The sequence below is a fragment of the Ailuropoda melanoleuca genome, chromosome 15, assembly GCF_002007445.2.
Source record: "Ailuropoda melanoleuca isolate Jingjing chromosome 15, ASM200744v2, whole genome shotgun sequence".
NCBI classification, from domain to species: Eukaryota; Metazoa; Chordata; class Mammalia; order Carnivora; family Ursidae; genus Ailuropoda; species Ailuropoda melanoleuca.
In genome coordinates this window covers 68,338,307-68,355,086 of record NC_048232.1, presented here as the reverse complement: position 1 = coordinate 68,355,086, position 16,780 = coordinate 68,338,307, and the positions used below count along the sequence as shown (strand labels likewise).

The following is a 16,780-nucleotide window of genomic DNA, read 5'->3' as shown; positions in this document are numbered from 1 at the left end:
GTCAATCAAAACTTCCAAGAGAGCTGAGGAAAGCAATCTTACAGATCTCAGTCTCATCACTGCCAAATGAGGATAACAGTAACTGCCCTTCCACTCTGCTGGGTTGTAGGAGGCCCAACCGAGAAACAGGAAGTGAAAATAGCTTGCAAAGTAGGATTAGGCTGCTCTTTTCTTTCACAGTCTTTGAGGAACTCTTACCTTAAGATATCCTCCAGCAGAGACAAGCATTTTGCTATCTGGAGAAAAGCAAAGGTCAGTCACCCAACCTCCATGCGTAGCAGCTCCTTCTTCTACGGAAATCGGAGCACACAAATGAAGCAGTTCACCATTTGAGACATTCCATATCTATACAAACAAGATATAAAACGCATGAACAGGGTCACCCAGAAGTTTTATATGTCTATCCATCTCTTCTGGAACATATTTGGAAATCTTTCTTAAAAATATAATTACAATTCAGTGATACCTTAGGAATTTTTTTTAGATTGCATTCTCTCCTGTCCAAATTTTTTTAAAAATGCTAATTATAATAAAAATGCATTACCTAAAATATTTATCATTAACCATACTCCAAAAATAAAACGAGACCTTAGAACAACTGGTCAGAATATTGTGACTTTTTTCATTTAATAAAAAGAAAATAATGGGAGAAGCAAGGAACAAGGCCTAACAAACTACCTAAAAAAAAAAACCCATAGAATTCTAGTCCAGTATCTACCACCAAGAATTCTGACAGAGGTCATTCAAACACCTAAGTCATTCAAACATATTTTAAACAATAAGTCCCTGAAGGGCTTTATATATATATACCCAATTACTTACAGATGCTAATGCTTCCATTTATTTCCAGCAATAATTAATGTATGAGCAGTACTCTAATTTTTCAAATAAATGCCCATCAGAATAGGAAAAAGGAATACAAAGGCATAAACAGCAAGGGAAAATAACAAAAACCATCATTTATAAATGCTTCCCTAGAAAATCCAAGAGAATCAAATGAAGAGACTCATTACAAAGAATTCAGTAAGACAGCTAGATATAAGCTAGATATATATATATATATGCACACACACATATTTAACAGCTTTCCTACATTTTGAATAATCCAGTAGAAAAACAAAATTTTTCTTTAATGTATTTTAAAAAAATTTTTTTAATAACATGCATTTAAAGAAAGAGAATTTATTTCCTCAGGAGTTTCTGAAAAATGAAATACTCCTTCATAAGCAGTAAAGGAGCACTCTCATCCAGGACAAGAACTCAGAGTAGACTGAGAGTAGAACGTTCCCAAAGCAGCCCTGCCACTTCGGTTGACACGCATTTATTAAAAGAGTCTTACAGAGAAGGCTGGTAACTTAGTCCTCAAGCAAGAGAATCTTAATTGTCCTGGAAAGCCTATCTGATAACGTCTCCATTCCTGCAAACTACATACTCTCTCATGAATTTTAAATCTTCCTTTGTAAAAAAGAAAAAACAAAAAAACAAGATGCTTCTCAAATACACTGGTTACTAACGCAGCCATCCCAATGCCCAAATTTTTCCCATCAACTGCCGGATCCTTCTAACACAGCCAGAGACAGGCAGGCTCATGAGGACTGCAATAGGATACACTGTAAATGTGGACTGTCTAATGGATATTGTTTCATTAAGAGATCTTTTCTTTCAGTGCTGAAAACAGTAGAATTTGCTGTTTATTCATTTATAACCTAATTAACGATTTATAAAATAATTTTCCTCAAATTTTGCCACTATAAACAACCTTTGGTTCAGGTCCAAGAATTCCAATGAATCATTCTCAAGCTAAGAGCAGACAACCAACTACAGATAAGCTGGTCATTTGCCTCCTCGCATGCACAGACTCTAACTCATACACTTCACTCTAATTAAAATGAATTCTTTTCTGCAGAGGAGGGCAGCTATGAATAAAACGTGCACAGGAAACAAAGCAAACGATGCCTCATTCAACCAGAACCCCAGGGCCTGTGCTTCCCAGTCACATTAACAAAGGTCCCCAGTGTGGCACGGAGCATTAGCAAAGCTACAGAAAGAGCAGTGCTTTCATGTCAGCAAACATCCTACCCTGATTTCTCCATTGTCATCTCCAGTCGCCAACAGAGTACTGTCCACAGAGAAGACAGAGCAGCGTACACAGCCTTTGTGGCCCCTCAATTCATGAAGAGGGGAAAGAAGGTCAAAACTCCAAATCTGGAAGGCAATTGGGATTGTTTAGGAATAGTAAATACATTCAACATAAGTACTTGCAAACTCTGTCCTGAGGGCTAGTTAGCCATAAATTCAATCATATGGAAATTCTAACATTCAACAGTTCATAAATTTTCATTAGATAAGGCCCAAGCTCCAACTTGCAACAATGTTTTTTTCTGACTTTCCCTTTACTCAAGTTAACTTCAGCTCAAAGACCAAAATCACAGCTTCTTAAACTTTAGACTTAAAAGAAAGACTAGCCAATCAGTTAAGAGCAGTCTACAGATTGAAGTCAACTTGAGTGTGAATCTGGCTCCCCTACACTGACTAGCTCCTCATGGTGTAGGACAACCCACATAAGCATCTCTAGCTTCAGTCTCTACACCTGTACAATGGGACAACAGTACCTGAGGTGTGAAAATTAAATGAGATAATAGTGAAATTCCTAGCACAGGGTCTAATATACGGCAAGTGTTCTTTAAAGGTTAGTCACTATACTATCCTACTGTCTCAGCAGCCAAAATGCTGTTCTTTCCTTTCCAATATTCTCCCTTGTGGTTCTGTCATCACCATTTAACAAGAATTCGCTGAAATTACCATGTTTCAGACACCGTGAACTAAGAACTGGTGGTACAAAGATGAACTGGATACAGTCCCTGTCCTTGAAAACTTGATAGTTTAATCAGGAATACAGACTTATGAATTGTTAAGTGAATAGTTATACGAAGTCAATGCTCTAAGAAACACACGTAATATGGAACACTGAAGGTAGAGCAGCTCACCCTGCCTGAGGGCCAGGAAAGGGTTCACTGAAGAGCTGACATCGAATCTAGGTCTGGAAGAATGAGTAATGCTTCAAGGTAAAAAAGGAGAAGCTTGTGTCAAGCCAAACCACATGCACAGAAGATGGAGGTAAACGTAGCCTGGCACAAAGGAAACAAGGCAGCAGAAAGAAATGGTCACAAGCAAAGGAGTCTGGCTTATAAACTGCGAGGTCACAGAGGTTCTTTCAACTGGAGACTCAGAGGCAGGAAAGATAAAACTGGAAGAGGCACAGACCAGAGGTAGGTCCACCAATGCAGGAGAGCCTAATCTTATGGGTGGGGGCAAGGAGGAGAAGAATGAGTCAAGAAACACCAAGGAATTAATCATGACGAGATTGAAGCAGTGATCAAAAACCTTCCAAAAACCAAGAGTCCGGGGCCCTGACGGATTCCCCGGGGNATTCCCCGGGGATTCTACCAAACATTCAAAGAAGAAATAATACCTATTCTCCTGAAGCTGTTTCAAAAAATAGAAACAGAAGGAAAACTACCAAACTCATTCTATGAGGCCAGTATTACCTTGATCCCCAAACCAGACAAAGATCCCCTCAAAAAGGAGAATTACAGACCGATATCCCTGATGAATATGGATGCCAAAGTTGTCAACAAGATCCTAGCTAATAGGATCCAACAGTACATTAAAAGGATTATCCATCATGACCAAGTGGGATTCATACCTGGGATGCAAGCATGGTTCAACACTCGCAAATCAATCAATGTGATACATCATATCAACAAGAAAAGACTCAAGAACCATATGATCCTCTCAATTGATGCAGAAAAAGCATTTGACAAAATACAGCATCCTTTCCTGATTAAAACCCTTCAGAGTGTAGGAATAGAGGGTACATTTCTCAATCTCATAAAAGCCATCTATGAAAAGCCTACTGCAAGCATTATTCTCAATGGGGAAAAGCTGGAAGCCTTTCCCTTAAGATCAGGAACACGACAAGGATGCCCACTCTCGCCACTATTATTCAACATAGTACTAGAAGTCCTTGCAACAGCAATCAGAAGACAAAAAGGGATCAAAGGTATCCAAATCGGCAAAGAAGAAGTCAAACTGTCTCTCTTTGCAGATGACATGATACTCTATATGGAAAACCCAAAGGAATCCACTCCCAAACTATTAGAAGTTATAGAACAATTCAGTAAGGTGGCAGGATACAAAATCAATGCCCAGAAATCAGTTGCATTTCTATACACGAATAACGAGACTGAAGAAAGAGAAATTAGGGCGATTCCATTTACAATAGCACCAAAAACCATAAGATATCTCAGAATAAACTTAGCCACAGAGGTAAAGGATCTATACCCTAGAAAGCACAGAACACTCATGAAAGACATTGAAGAAGACATAAAAAATTGGAAAACATTCCATGCTCGTGGATCGGAAGAATAAACATTGTTAAAATGTCTATGCTACCCATAGCAATCTACACTTTCAACGCCATTCCAATCAAAATACCAACGACATTTTTCAAAGAGCTGGAACAAACAATCCTAAAATTTGTGTGGAACCAGAAAAGACCCCGAATCGCCAAGGAAATGTTGAAAAAAGAAAAACAAAGCTGGGGGCATCACGTTGCCTGATTTCAAGCTATACTACAAAGCTGTGATCACCAAGACAGCATGGTACTGGCACAAAAACAGTCATGCAGACCAATGGAACAGAATAGAGAACCCAGAAATGGACCCTCAACTTTATGGTCAACTAATATTTACAAAGCAGGAAAAAACATCCAGTGGAAAAAAGACAGTCTCTTCAATAAATGGTGCTGGGAAAATTGGACAGCTATATACAAAAGAATGAAAATTGACCACTCTCTCACGCCACACACAAAGATAAACTCCAAATGGATGAAAGACCTCAATGTCAGACAGGAATCCATCAAAATCATAGAGAAGAACATAGGCTGTTACTTCTTTAACATTAGCCACAGCAACTTCTTGCATGACGCGTCTCCAAAAGCAAGAGAAACGAAAGAAAAAATGAACTTTTGGGACTTCATCAAGATAAAAAGTTTTTGCACAGCAAAGGAAACAGTCATCAAAACAAAGAGGCAACCCACAGAATGGGAGAAGATATTTGCAAATGAAACTACAGATAAAAGGCTGGTATCCAAGATCTATAAAGAACTTCTCAAACTCACTACACGAGAAACAAATAATCAAATCAAAAAATGGGCAGAAGATATGAACACTTTTCCAATAAAGACATACAAATGACTAACAGACACATGAAAAAATGTTCAAAATCATTAGCCATCAGGGAAATTCAAATCAAAACCACTTTGAGATACCACCTTACACCAGTTAGAATAGCAAAAATTGATAAGGCAAGAATCAACAAATGCTGGAGAGGATGTGGAGAAAGGGGAACCCTCTTACACTTTTGGTGGGAATGCAAGTTGGTACAGCCACTCTGGAAAACAGTGTGGAGGTCCCTCAAAAAGTTAAAAATAGAACTACCCTATGACCCAGCAATTGCACTACCAGGGATTTACCCCAAAGATACAGACGTAGTGAAGAGAAGGGCCATATGCACCCCAACGTTCATAGCAGCATTGTCCACAATAGCTAAATCCTGGAAGGAGCCGAGATGCCCTTCAACAGATGAATGGATAAAGAAGATGTGGTACGTATATACAATGGAATATTACTCAGCCATCAGAAAGAATGATTACCCAGCATTTGCAGCAACATGGATGGGACTGGAGGAGATTATGCTAAGTGAAATAAGTCAAGCAGCGAAAGACAATTATCATATGGTTTCACTCATTTATGGAACATAAGGAATAGCAGGGTGATCAGTAGGAGAAGGAAGGGAAGAATGAAGGGGGAGTAAACAGAAGGGGGAATAACCACGAGAGACTATGGACTCTGGGAAACAAACTGAGGGTTTCAGAGGGGAGGAGGGTGGGGGACTGGGATAGGCCGGTGATGGGTATTAAGGAGGGCACGTATTGCATGGAGACCTGGGTGTTATACACAAACAATGAATCATGGAACACTACATCAAAAACTAATGATGCACTGTATGGTGACTGACATAATAAAAAATTTAAAAAAAAAAGACACAGGCACCAGATGTGGGACAATTTCATCAGCAAAATAAATAATAGTAATGGATTTTGATCAATTTAATAAAACAGCAATTAATCCAAAAAAAAAAAAAGAAAGAAAGAAAAGAAACACCGAGGAGTAATCATCAGAATATGAAAGACAAGAGAAAGTCCCACACAATTCCAAGGTTTGTAGTTTGGAAAGGTGGTTAGATAATGAGGTCATTAACAAAGATAGAGAAAAAAGAAAAGAATGGAGTAGTCAATGAACCCAACCTGCCAGCATCATTTCACTGGAATGTGATTTTCAGAAGTATCAATTTATGTCAATTAGATAAACATTTACTGTGGATGTGCAATTAAATGTAAATCCCTTTCAGTGCTTTTTATTGCCTATAATAGATAGCAGAAACTCCATTTTATTAGTAATAGACAAAAAGTCATCAGTAAGGCAGAAATCAAAGCCCTCATGTTATTCATTTATTTGTTTGACACAAACTAAATGTTGATGCCATCCTCCAAAAACTCACAAAATATGAGACAGACACGTAGACAGAAACTTACTACGTTATACATCATTTGGACTCAATACATAACCAATACCAAACTTTTATGCATGCGCATTTCAACTAATTGACCTACCTTTGCAGTCTTGTCAGCAGATGTAGATGAAAACTTGGTAGCATCAGGAGAAATATCACAAGAAAGTACTGTATCCTGGTGACAGACAAAGTCTTTTTCTATTCTTCCAGTAATAATACTCCATACCTTCAAAAAAAAAAAATCAGAAGTTGACACTTTTAAGCACATTTTGCATTACTGAGCTTAATCATCTGGAACACACATCTATAAAGCAAGAGCTTCAGCACACTGGTTGTTCCGAGCTCTTTAAGTGCCCTTTAGGACAGACGCTCACAAACACACAGCAGATGTAGGTGACTGCAGTAAACAGAAAACAGGCATGAGAAAAGAGAAATCTAAAAATTTAAGTACTTACCTACCATCCATCTGCTTTCAGCTTTCAAAATATAATCATTACAATATTAGGATACTTTTTTAAAAAAGAAACCTGTGTTTCAAATTACCTTCACTGTTCCATCAAATGACCAAGAAAGCAGTTTTGAATTTTTCAAGAGCTTAAAGTCTTTTACTGTTTCCTGATGGGCTTGTAGAAAGACGTATTCTTCTGATTGCCAATTCCATACCTGAATATCAAAGCAATAAGTCTGTTATAACTTTCTCCTCAAGATATCCCATCGCAGGAGTGTGGTAATATGTGCTCAACTGCCTAACATCTTTTGTCCTCATGGCATTTCAGTAAAACAAAGAAGAGTATCAAGAAAGAATACAGTATTCCCATTTTACAGACAGAGAGAAGAAAAGCTGGGATTAATTATCTTGACCAGGAGTAAAATAAAATATTTTTCCTCCTAAATAAAATTCATTTTCTTCAGTTGCTTGGAGAGTAGCTAATGATATCAGAAGATAGGCAAAAGCGACAATATACTAGTGAGCTCACCATCTGATTAAATTTTCCAGAGAAAATTATCTCTATTACATATTCAATTTCCTAAGCCCCACAAGCTAGGCCAAGACTGAAGATCCTAGCTCCACTGAAGCTACTGAATCCTACTGGCCCTTCTGCCAGGGAAGGTCAGCTGACCAGAGCAACTTCAAACTAAGTCATGGAATTTCTAAGTTTCAGAGATCTTAGCTATCAGCTATTCCCTAATGCAATCCTCAAATTGACTAAAGAAGTAATACAGTACATTGTTTTTCACATGGAACTCTAGGAAGAATTCCTCAGGCATAGGGGAGAAGAAGAACTTGAAACCATGGAGACAGTGCATTCAAAGTAGGCTTGAGGTATGGGCTAGAAGTATGATTCACAACCTGAGAAGGGCATTCCGAATAAAGGGGATGAATGCTTGAGTTAAAGCACAGCAACAGGAAAACATGGAAAGATTATGGGGACTGGTTCATAGTTCAATCTGGCTGAAATACAGGACATACAAAAGAAACAGGGGGAAAAGGTTGGGAAGAGATTCAAAAAAACAAGCCCAGTGGGCCTGATGAAGCTGGATTTCTGAGCTGTGGGCAATCAGGCAGACTGGAACAGAATTTTCTTCTATTTTTTAACATCAGGAATAAAAAGATGAAGAGAAATCAGCAACCACCACAGGTATGCACATTAGTGATATTCTGGGTCAAGCTTCTGACTGGTGAAGGTTCAATGGTAGAAATGTTTTTAGGCTTTTCCTATCAGGCTTAGGCAAAACTGTAAAAGAAATGACAGTTCTCTTATCCCCTTCTTTACTCCTTTATCCTCCACACTTAGCAGCCACCCTACCCACTGAGCCCTGGCTCTCAGATCTCTCTCTCCTGTCTCCAAGTGCTCATTCACAGAATAAGGATATTAGGAGTAGGGTATCTGTATGAGGGCAAGGGGACCCTAGAAGAGGAACTGGAAGTAAGAGGAGTTTTAAAGAGAATGAATTAGGAATTTCAGCATTTTTTTTTAAAGATTTTATTTATTTATTCGACAGAGATAGAGACAGCCAGCGAGAGAGGGAACACAAGCAGGAGGAGTGGGAGAGGAAGAAGCAGGCTCATAGCGGAGGAGCCTGATGTGGGGCTCGATCCCATAACGCCGGGATCACGCCCTGAGCTGAAGGCAGACGCTTAACCGCTGTGCCACCCAGGCGCCCCAGGAATTTCAGCATTTTAAGAACTCAAAGAGATATGCTGGGGGAAGGAGAAGAAAGAGAGGTTTCCTGCCTCCCCAAATCATATCAGAAAGGAAAGGTATTCCATGTGACTAAACATAAAATACCCTAGACCATTTCCACTAGGAACTTTCTGGCTCTCTCCTACTTTCTGGGCTTTACTGGACTAGAGAAACAGTGGCTACTATGAACAGCTCTTCCTGAGTGACTAGCACTGCCATTCCTAGCTGTGTCTGATTCAGTGTTCAATCCTGTCTTAGGTTCTTACTGCTGCCCTCCACATCAAGAAGTCAGAGAGCGTTCCTGAGCAGATGTAACACAAAATTTGACAATTGCTAAGGGAAGATTAAGAATAGCCTTAGGGGCGCCTGGGTGGCACAGCAGTTAAACGTCTGCCTTCGGCTCAGGGCGTAATCCCGGCGTTATGGGATCGAGCCTCACATCAGGCTCCTTTGCTATGAGCCTGCTTCTTCCTCTCCCACTCCCCCAGCTTGCGTTCCCTCTCTCGCTGGCTGTCTCTATCTCTGTCAAATAAATAAATAAATCTTTAAAAAAAAAAAAAAAAAAAAAAAAAAAAAAAAAGAATAGCCTTAGCAGTTTTTGTTGCAGAAGATTTCTGATAAGGCAGTGATGACAGGGACACTTTTTTGTTGGACTCAAACACACTGTACTAATGGAATCACCTTACATAAGAGCTAAACTTTCACCAGCACTAGCCAAATGTATTAAGGTTGAGTTTGGGGATGTCTCTACCATAAGCTATAATTTTTGCAACGTATATACACTACAGAGTTTTTTCAGGGTATAAATAGTAAAATTAAAATTTTAAAAATTCCGAAGATCTTCTTATACCTGAGAGAGTCAATATACTCTCATACGTTGGCTCAGGTGAACATGGCTACTACCTGGGCTTTATTTAGCTCAAGAGAAAGGAACAAAAACTACCATAGGTAGACCTCAATTTTCACAACTCTAGGTGCTATGAACAGGTGAGTTGATTTTGCAAATCTTGGCAATACCTTTAGTTTAGCTCAACAAAGATTTACTGAACTCCTACTAAATTCCAGGCAAGCACACTGGGGACACAAAGATGAATAAAATAAACTTCCAAAACGGTAACTATGTGACATGTGTATAGATTTGCTAATTAATCACTGTAATTATTTCACAATGTGTACCTATTATATCAAATCAAATCATCACGTACATCTAAAACATACATTTTTGTCACACCTCAACAAAGCTGTGGCGGGGGGGGGGACAAACTTTCAATTAATTATTTGCTAAAAAATTAAAACAAAAACCCAACTAGTCAATTCTTGGAAATACCCCCCAACAGTTTTATTACATGAATGTACACTCATTAAAACATTTTAAATGTAAGAAGTACTCTGGATAGAGCACAAAAAGAGGATGAAACACCACTTAACTCATATTTCTAAAAATAAGCTAACTCTGATCCTAAAAATATTCCTAGAAATTATTTCTTCCCCTGGCTGAGAATATCTGATGTTCAAGCAGGTCATTAAACCTATGAATTTAGCTTCTGACAGAAAAACTATACAGTATACAATGTCTCAGCAGAATCAGCAGAATTCCGTCAGATGTAGTTTAGTTTTACCGGTTTCAAAGCCATCTGGAGAGGAAGAAAGGTGAATACATGCTGAATTTCATAGCTAATACACCAGTATCATGGGAACCTGCAGTAAGTTTCTCACTGAAACCAAATTTCATTCCAATCCTACAGAACTCACAAAGATACAACATAAAAATATTTTTTTCAAAATAGATTCTTTTTAATGTTTATTTATTTTAGTAATCTCGCCCCCAAGGTGGGGCTCGAATTCACGACCCCGAGATCAAGAGTTGCATGCTCTTCTGAGTCAGCCAGGTGCCCCGTCTAAACAGTTTTTAATACTATAACCACTGCTGCTACAGGATATACATATGTATTGAACAGTAACTTCTGCTGAACATATGCATTTATATCTTCTTCACTTTTAAAACCCTACTACAATGACAAAGTCAAAAGAATGGGAATGAAGACAACAACAAAATGTTGGAGCCTGGGTGGCTCAGTTGGTTAAGCATCTGCGTTCGGCTCAGGTCATGATCCCGGGGTCCTGGGATTGAGTTCCGCATCGGGCTCAGGCTTGGGGTCCCTGCTCAGCAGGGAGCCCACCTCTCCCTCTGCCTGCCGCTCTCCCTGCTTGTGCTCGCTCTCTCTCTCTCTCTCTCTCTCTCTGGCAAGTAAATAAATAAAATCTCTAAAAACAAAAAAATGTTGGAGCCCGAAAAGCAGGAGAATGGTAACTGACTTAACATAACCAAGAAAAAAGAATCCTAAAAGCATTAGAGAAAGACAAAAGCAACAAAACGGACACTACAGAACTCACCAAATGCTCAGAAACTGAGGTCACTGAGGACATCAGAGGTGGGAGTAAGGGTGGGGCGAGGACCAGAACTACGAGGAATTGTGGGAAGATGGCAACCATGCAGGCGTAGTTTTTTTAAATCTCCCTGAAGCCTCCATTAAAAGCAGACAAAGCAATTAAAATAGCAAAACCAAAAATGCACAAACAAAACCTTGTTAACTGACGAAGTATCCCCACAAACCCCTAGATACAACTGAGTAGGGACAAACTGAGAGCTGCAAGGCTTGTATCCCAGCACCTACATGGGAAGAAGCAGAGAACAGCAGAGAGTCTGACAGAACTAAAAACAAGAGAATTCCAAAACAACCCAGTGATATTCACTGGAAAGTGCAGTGGACCAGGGGGAGAGCAGCAACAGACACTGAGTACAAGGCAACTATAGAAAAGTCTGGAAGGGCTAGACCAGTCTGGGACCTATGAATTCTCAAAATTAACCAGAACAAATCCTATAATAATGAGGAGAAACTTCGGGAAACAGAATCAAAATTGAGTAGGACAGGATAATGGCAGCAAAGGAAAGAGAAGGTCTAAATAAAAATGAAGGAAGGAGACAGGGCACAGCAGTATCATAGGAACAAGGCCGTATTTTGAATGCTTTATGAAAACAAAAGGAGGAGGAGCTGGAGAGCTACAAAGCTAGAAATGTTGGCATTGCCCACTCCTTCAAGGAGTTCAGGAAAATTAATTTTGTGTAAAAAAGGAAAGAACTGTCATTGAATACAAACAAAGTTACTATGAGAAAAAAAGAGTAAAGTGCAGAAAATGTTCCTCCAAACAATGGCAGCAAACCAGAAGGAAGACTCTGAATTAAAGGGCACCAGCACAACTGAGGACAGAATTATAGTTTTGAGAAGAGGGGGATCAAATGAAGGTTTACACACTAAACAAGGGGACACGTTACACCTACCTCTAGGGCTCTTCCCCACTTAGCTCTAAGGACCTGTCAGCCAGATTTATAACCTCCGCAGAAAGACCAGAAGATTCCTCTCTACGAATCTGACAAGACGAGGAAAAAAGACCTAAAGATATGGACAACAAAGATTCCCCATTCAGACCATTTCTCAGAAAAGGTCTCAGTCAACACACAGAGCTTTCAATCAGCCTTTCAGTGTCACTTCTGGTAGCTAATGATCACCACACAGCTGAGGAAGACCTTTAAAACAAAAGGCCAAAACAACCACACAGCAAAACACACCTCGGAAGAAATAGCAACTACACATAAAAATGAAATTTTGAGGAAAAAATTATACGTGATTTCTATATTATTTATATATCCATCCATCCTCAGAGAAAATATTATATCCATGAAACAAGAACACAATGTTCTTCAAAAGGAAGAAGAATGGACTCTTCGGCATTAAAAACAGCAGAAACGAAGGAGCGCCCAGGTATCTCAGTCAGTTAAGTGTCCAACTCTTGATTTCAACTCAGGTCATATCTCAGGGTTGTGGGATCAATCCCTGTGTTGGGCTCTGCACTGAGTGTGGAGCCTACTTAAGATTCTCTCTCTTCCTCTCCTTCTGCCCCAGCTCCAGCACTCTCTCAATAAATGCATACATACATATATACACAAATAAATAGTAGAAATGAAAAACTCAATGAAAGGACTGGTAGAGAAATCTGAAGAAAATTCCCAGAAAATAGAGCATGTTTAAAATGATGAAATGTAGAAAAACAAAATTACATGATCAGTCCAGGAGATCCACTATCTGAATGATGATTTTTAGAGAAAAAGAAAAAGCATTCTGGGGTGAAGAGGGATCAAAGAAAAAAATTAAATTTGAATTGAAAACCATTAAGTTTCCAAATTGAGAAGGGATCACAAATATTGAAAACAATGGATAAAACAAATACACGCCAAGACCCATCACCATGAAATTTCAANTAAATAAAATAATGATGAAATGTAGAAAAACAAAATTACATGATCAGTCCAGGAGATCCACTATCTGAATGATGATTTTTAGAGAAAAAGAAAAAGCATTCTGGGGTGAAGAGGGATCAAAGAAAAAAATTAAATTTGAATTGAAAACCATTAAGTTTCCAAATTGAGAAGGGATCACAAATATTGAAAACAATGGATAAAACAAATACACGCCAAGACCCATCACCATGAAATTTCAAAATTCTAGGAACACAGAGAAGATCCTAAAATCTTCCAGAGAGAAAGATTAGGAATCAGAATGGCTCCAGATGTCTCAATATGAGCTTTGGAACCTTGAGAGAAAATGGAACAATGTCTTCAAAATTTTAGGGTAAAATAATTGCAAACCAGGCAAAGGTAGAACTGTCCTACATTGCATTAAGGCAGAAAACACATTCATAGTACACTTAGTCTACTTAGTTATAATGACATTAATGACCTAAACAAAATGTTATCATAATTGTATTAGGATAATGGGATTGATAAAAGAGTGTGTGCATATGTCAAAGGTAACACAGGTGGGAAAAGGAAAAAAGCTAAATTTTCATCTTAATACGTTCATCTTAATTTTCAGTAAATTCTCAAACGCAGAAATTGGTAACATTATAAGCATGGGATATGGGGGCATGAAGGTAAATATCAAAAGAAATATCTAGAAGCTAAAAGAGGTGCTTCTGGAGAATGAGTAATGGGGGGGGTCTATTTTCCATAATGAGCTTTGTAATACTACCTAAGTTTTGAAAGTATTGTGCACTGGAACTTTCATAAAAACAAAGTTAATTTTTAAAAGAATATATAGTAGGCTTAAAGGCCTCGGTATCCACAATCCTTCATTATGACAAACTATTCTTTTTTCATAGGATTTCATTCCTATAATAAACATTTTATCCTTAAAAGAATAAAATTATTTCAGAGGGATGCCTGGGTGTATCAGTCGGTTAAGTGTCCAACTCTTGATCTGGGGTCAGGTCACGATCTCAGGGTCATGAGATCAAGCCCTGTGACAGGCCCTGTGCTCAATGAGGAGCCTGGATGGGATTCTCTCTCACCCTCTCCTCCTGCCCCTCTCCTCCTCACATGTGTGCACTCTCACTCTCTCTCAAGAAAGAAAAAAAAAATTTATTTCAATCGGATTTTACTACTATCAAAAAAAGTAAAGCTTTCGAAATTATATAAATGTGATAAAAAAAGTATATTTACTGATACAAATCCAAATACCAAGGCAGGCAGGGGAACTCAAATGACTCCTTGATCTTCAAAATAAACAACCTTCCAGTAGAAGTTTCCCAAGTCAAATTGTCTGCCTCACCCACAGGAAAATATGAAACATGAATGGGTTTCATCTGAATCTAAGTGTACGATCTGAATGTATGGCCACAGTAATATGATCTTAAAGAAATGTTTAAAATGCACACCAGATCTGAGCCACAACCAAAGTGTTCCTTGCTAGTGTCAGTATTACATATGTTGGAAGTTAATCCTTCCCCTCACCTGAATTGAAGAATCATCAGAGCTTGAAATAAGAGTCTTCCCATCATCTGTGAACTGGATGTGCTGAACAGTTTTCTTGTGCCCAATCCTGGATTGGAAGATTCTGTTGTTTAGGAGTTCTAAAATCTTCAAAATAGAAATGCCCAGAAAATTAGTACCAAGAAATTCAGCAACACCCAGGTATTATACCCCGAAAACATAAAATTAGACTACAGAAGAACATAAAATTTCCATCTCATAGTGCTTTCATTTTAATTAAAGACACACAAATGAATGGTATATACATACGTACAAGTGTAGCACACACATATGCATGCACACACACACCCTAAAATAAAACACTCACTGGAATGACCAGATAGCAGTAGGAACCAGTGGCCCTTCTGAGAACTCAACTACCCAATTCATCAAACAAGTGGCAGCCTGGAATCAGCCTCCAAAAAGAAAATGACATTTAAGATGAACAGAGAGGAGAGAGAAGAAAAAATCTGGACGAGAGACAAGGCAAGCTCTTAATAAAACAACACAGACAGGAAAAGATAGGGGGTAATGAGGGAAACAGGTAACAGGAAAGAAAATATGAGTAGGCTGGGGAAAGTATATTAAGAAGACTTAAAAGGGCTAAAGACTAATATGCCAAATGCAGAGATTAAGAAAGTGGTAACAGAACTCAAAAACTAATGACTATGTCAAAAAGGCTTTCAAGTGAACTCACCACAAACAAAACAAAACAAAGTTCTTTTGCCCAAATCAAATGTACTCAAGGAAGCCTAAGGAAAATACAAATGATGCTAATATAGGACATTGTAGAAATTCAAACCTAACCTGCATGTCTGATAAAAGGCCCTTTATAAAGCTAAGGGAAACTGTGTGAGTGAGAGCCTTCCCCAATGAGCAGGACACACAATCTTACAATTGCTATACGGCAAAGGAAGGCTCGCATCCTAGTTGAGCACAGAGGCTCAGAGACCTAGGGGTTTGAATTGTAGCTCTGCCACTTACTGATTTAATGAAAGCTGTGGAAACTAGGAGTTTAGACACCTGTAAAACAGGAATAACCACACTTAACATCCAGGGTGTTAAAATAATTCCATGAGAGAAACTGATAAACACCTAAAAATGGTAGCTGCTGTTATTTGATACTAGGCCCAACCACATGAAGATGCCATTTTACAGATTAAACAGAGCTAAATATGATTCATTTATATATTATTCATATTACTTGATGACTTTGAGGAGGACAGGGATATGGATGAAGCACATGTGTGTTTTGCAAATTATTTCCTCAAACTATCTGTATGGCTTCCTTCAAGACGCTTAGTAAAAACAAAAAGAATGTCGGCCTGGTTTGGCAAGAAGGTAAAAAGAAAAGGGGGAAGAAAAGATCCTTTAAGACTGAATAATATACACCAGTCTGAGAGATGAGACTGAGCAGGAAGACTAAGGTTCACTTGTAAATGTACAACCATCCCTTGCTTAAAAACATCCACAATACACTTTCTTTCAGTACAGCACCCACCTTCACATAATTTTCACAACAACAACAAAAAAAAAACCCACAAAACCTTAACTCTGAATCCATGCCACAATGGCAAAATATATAATAACACTGACATCACTTTCTAAATGCTTCCTTCTTCACTTTGCGTATAAACATATAGTCTCCTCTTTGTGGAGCAATATGGACTAGAGAATATTTGTGTATTTCTTTATGAAAATAAATCCAAAGAAAAATAAATGTGGCTAGTGCCACAATTAATAAATTAAGAAATAATTCCAAAAAGTTTGCATGAGAAAAAGTGAGAGAAGGAATCAATGTTTTTTGAAAAACTATTATACAGCTAAAGACAATGTGCTTTGTGATAAAATCATTTTATTATACTTTTTTTGCATTTGATAAAAATTTATTTGGTCTTCTTTAATAAGTTAAGGATTTCAGGTGGTAAAAAGATATACTTCTAATATCAAAAGTAAAACAGAAAGGGTTGGTGAAACAGGTAAGCATAAGGCAACCCTGCAGAGACATTCCCAATGAACCTTATCAGTACCAAAATGGAAACTTACACCAAAGGCTAAATCTCTGAGAGATAGATAGATCTATCTGTCTAGA

The 16,780-nt window shown here is 38.3% G+C and overlaps 1 protein-coding gene across 11 annotated transcripts in view; it reads right to left on the bottom strand.

Annotated features, from left to right (window-relative positions):
* Positions 1–16,780, bottom strand: part of APAF1 (apoptotic peptidase activating factor 1) — a 95,856-nt gene that overhangs the window by 21,911 nt on the left and 57,165 nt on the right. For all 11 annotated transcript variants that reach the window (XM_019800772.2, XM_002920278.4, XM_034644192.1 and 8 more), the window contains 5 exons: positions 14,671–14,796; positions 7,180–7,299; positions 6,737–6,862; positions 2,080–2,205; positions 199–345 (listed from right to left, as the gene is read on the bottom strand). In XM_019800772.2, the coding sequence (XP_019656331.1) occupies positions 199–345; positions 2,080–2,205; positions 6,737–6,862; positions 7,180–7,299; positions 14,671–14,796 (645 nt within the window). The remainder of the gene's footprint in view (positions 1–198; positions 346–2,079; positions 2,206–6,736; positions 6,863–7,179; positions 7,300–14,670; positions 14,797–16,780) is intronic.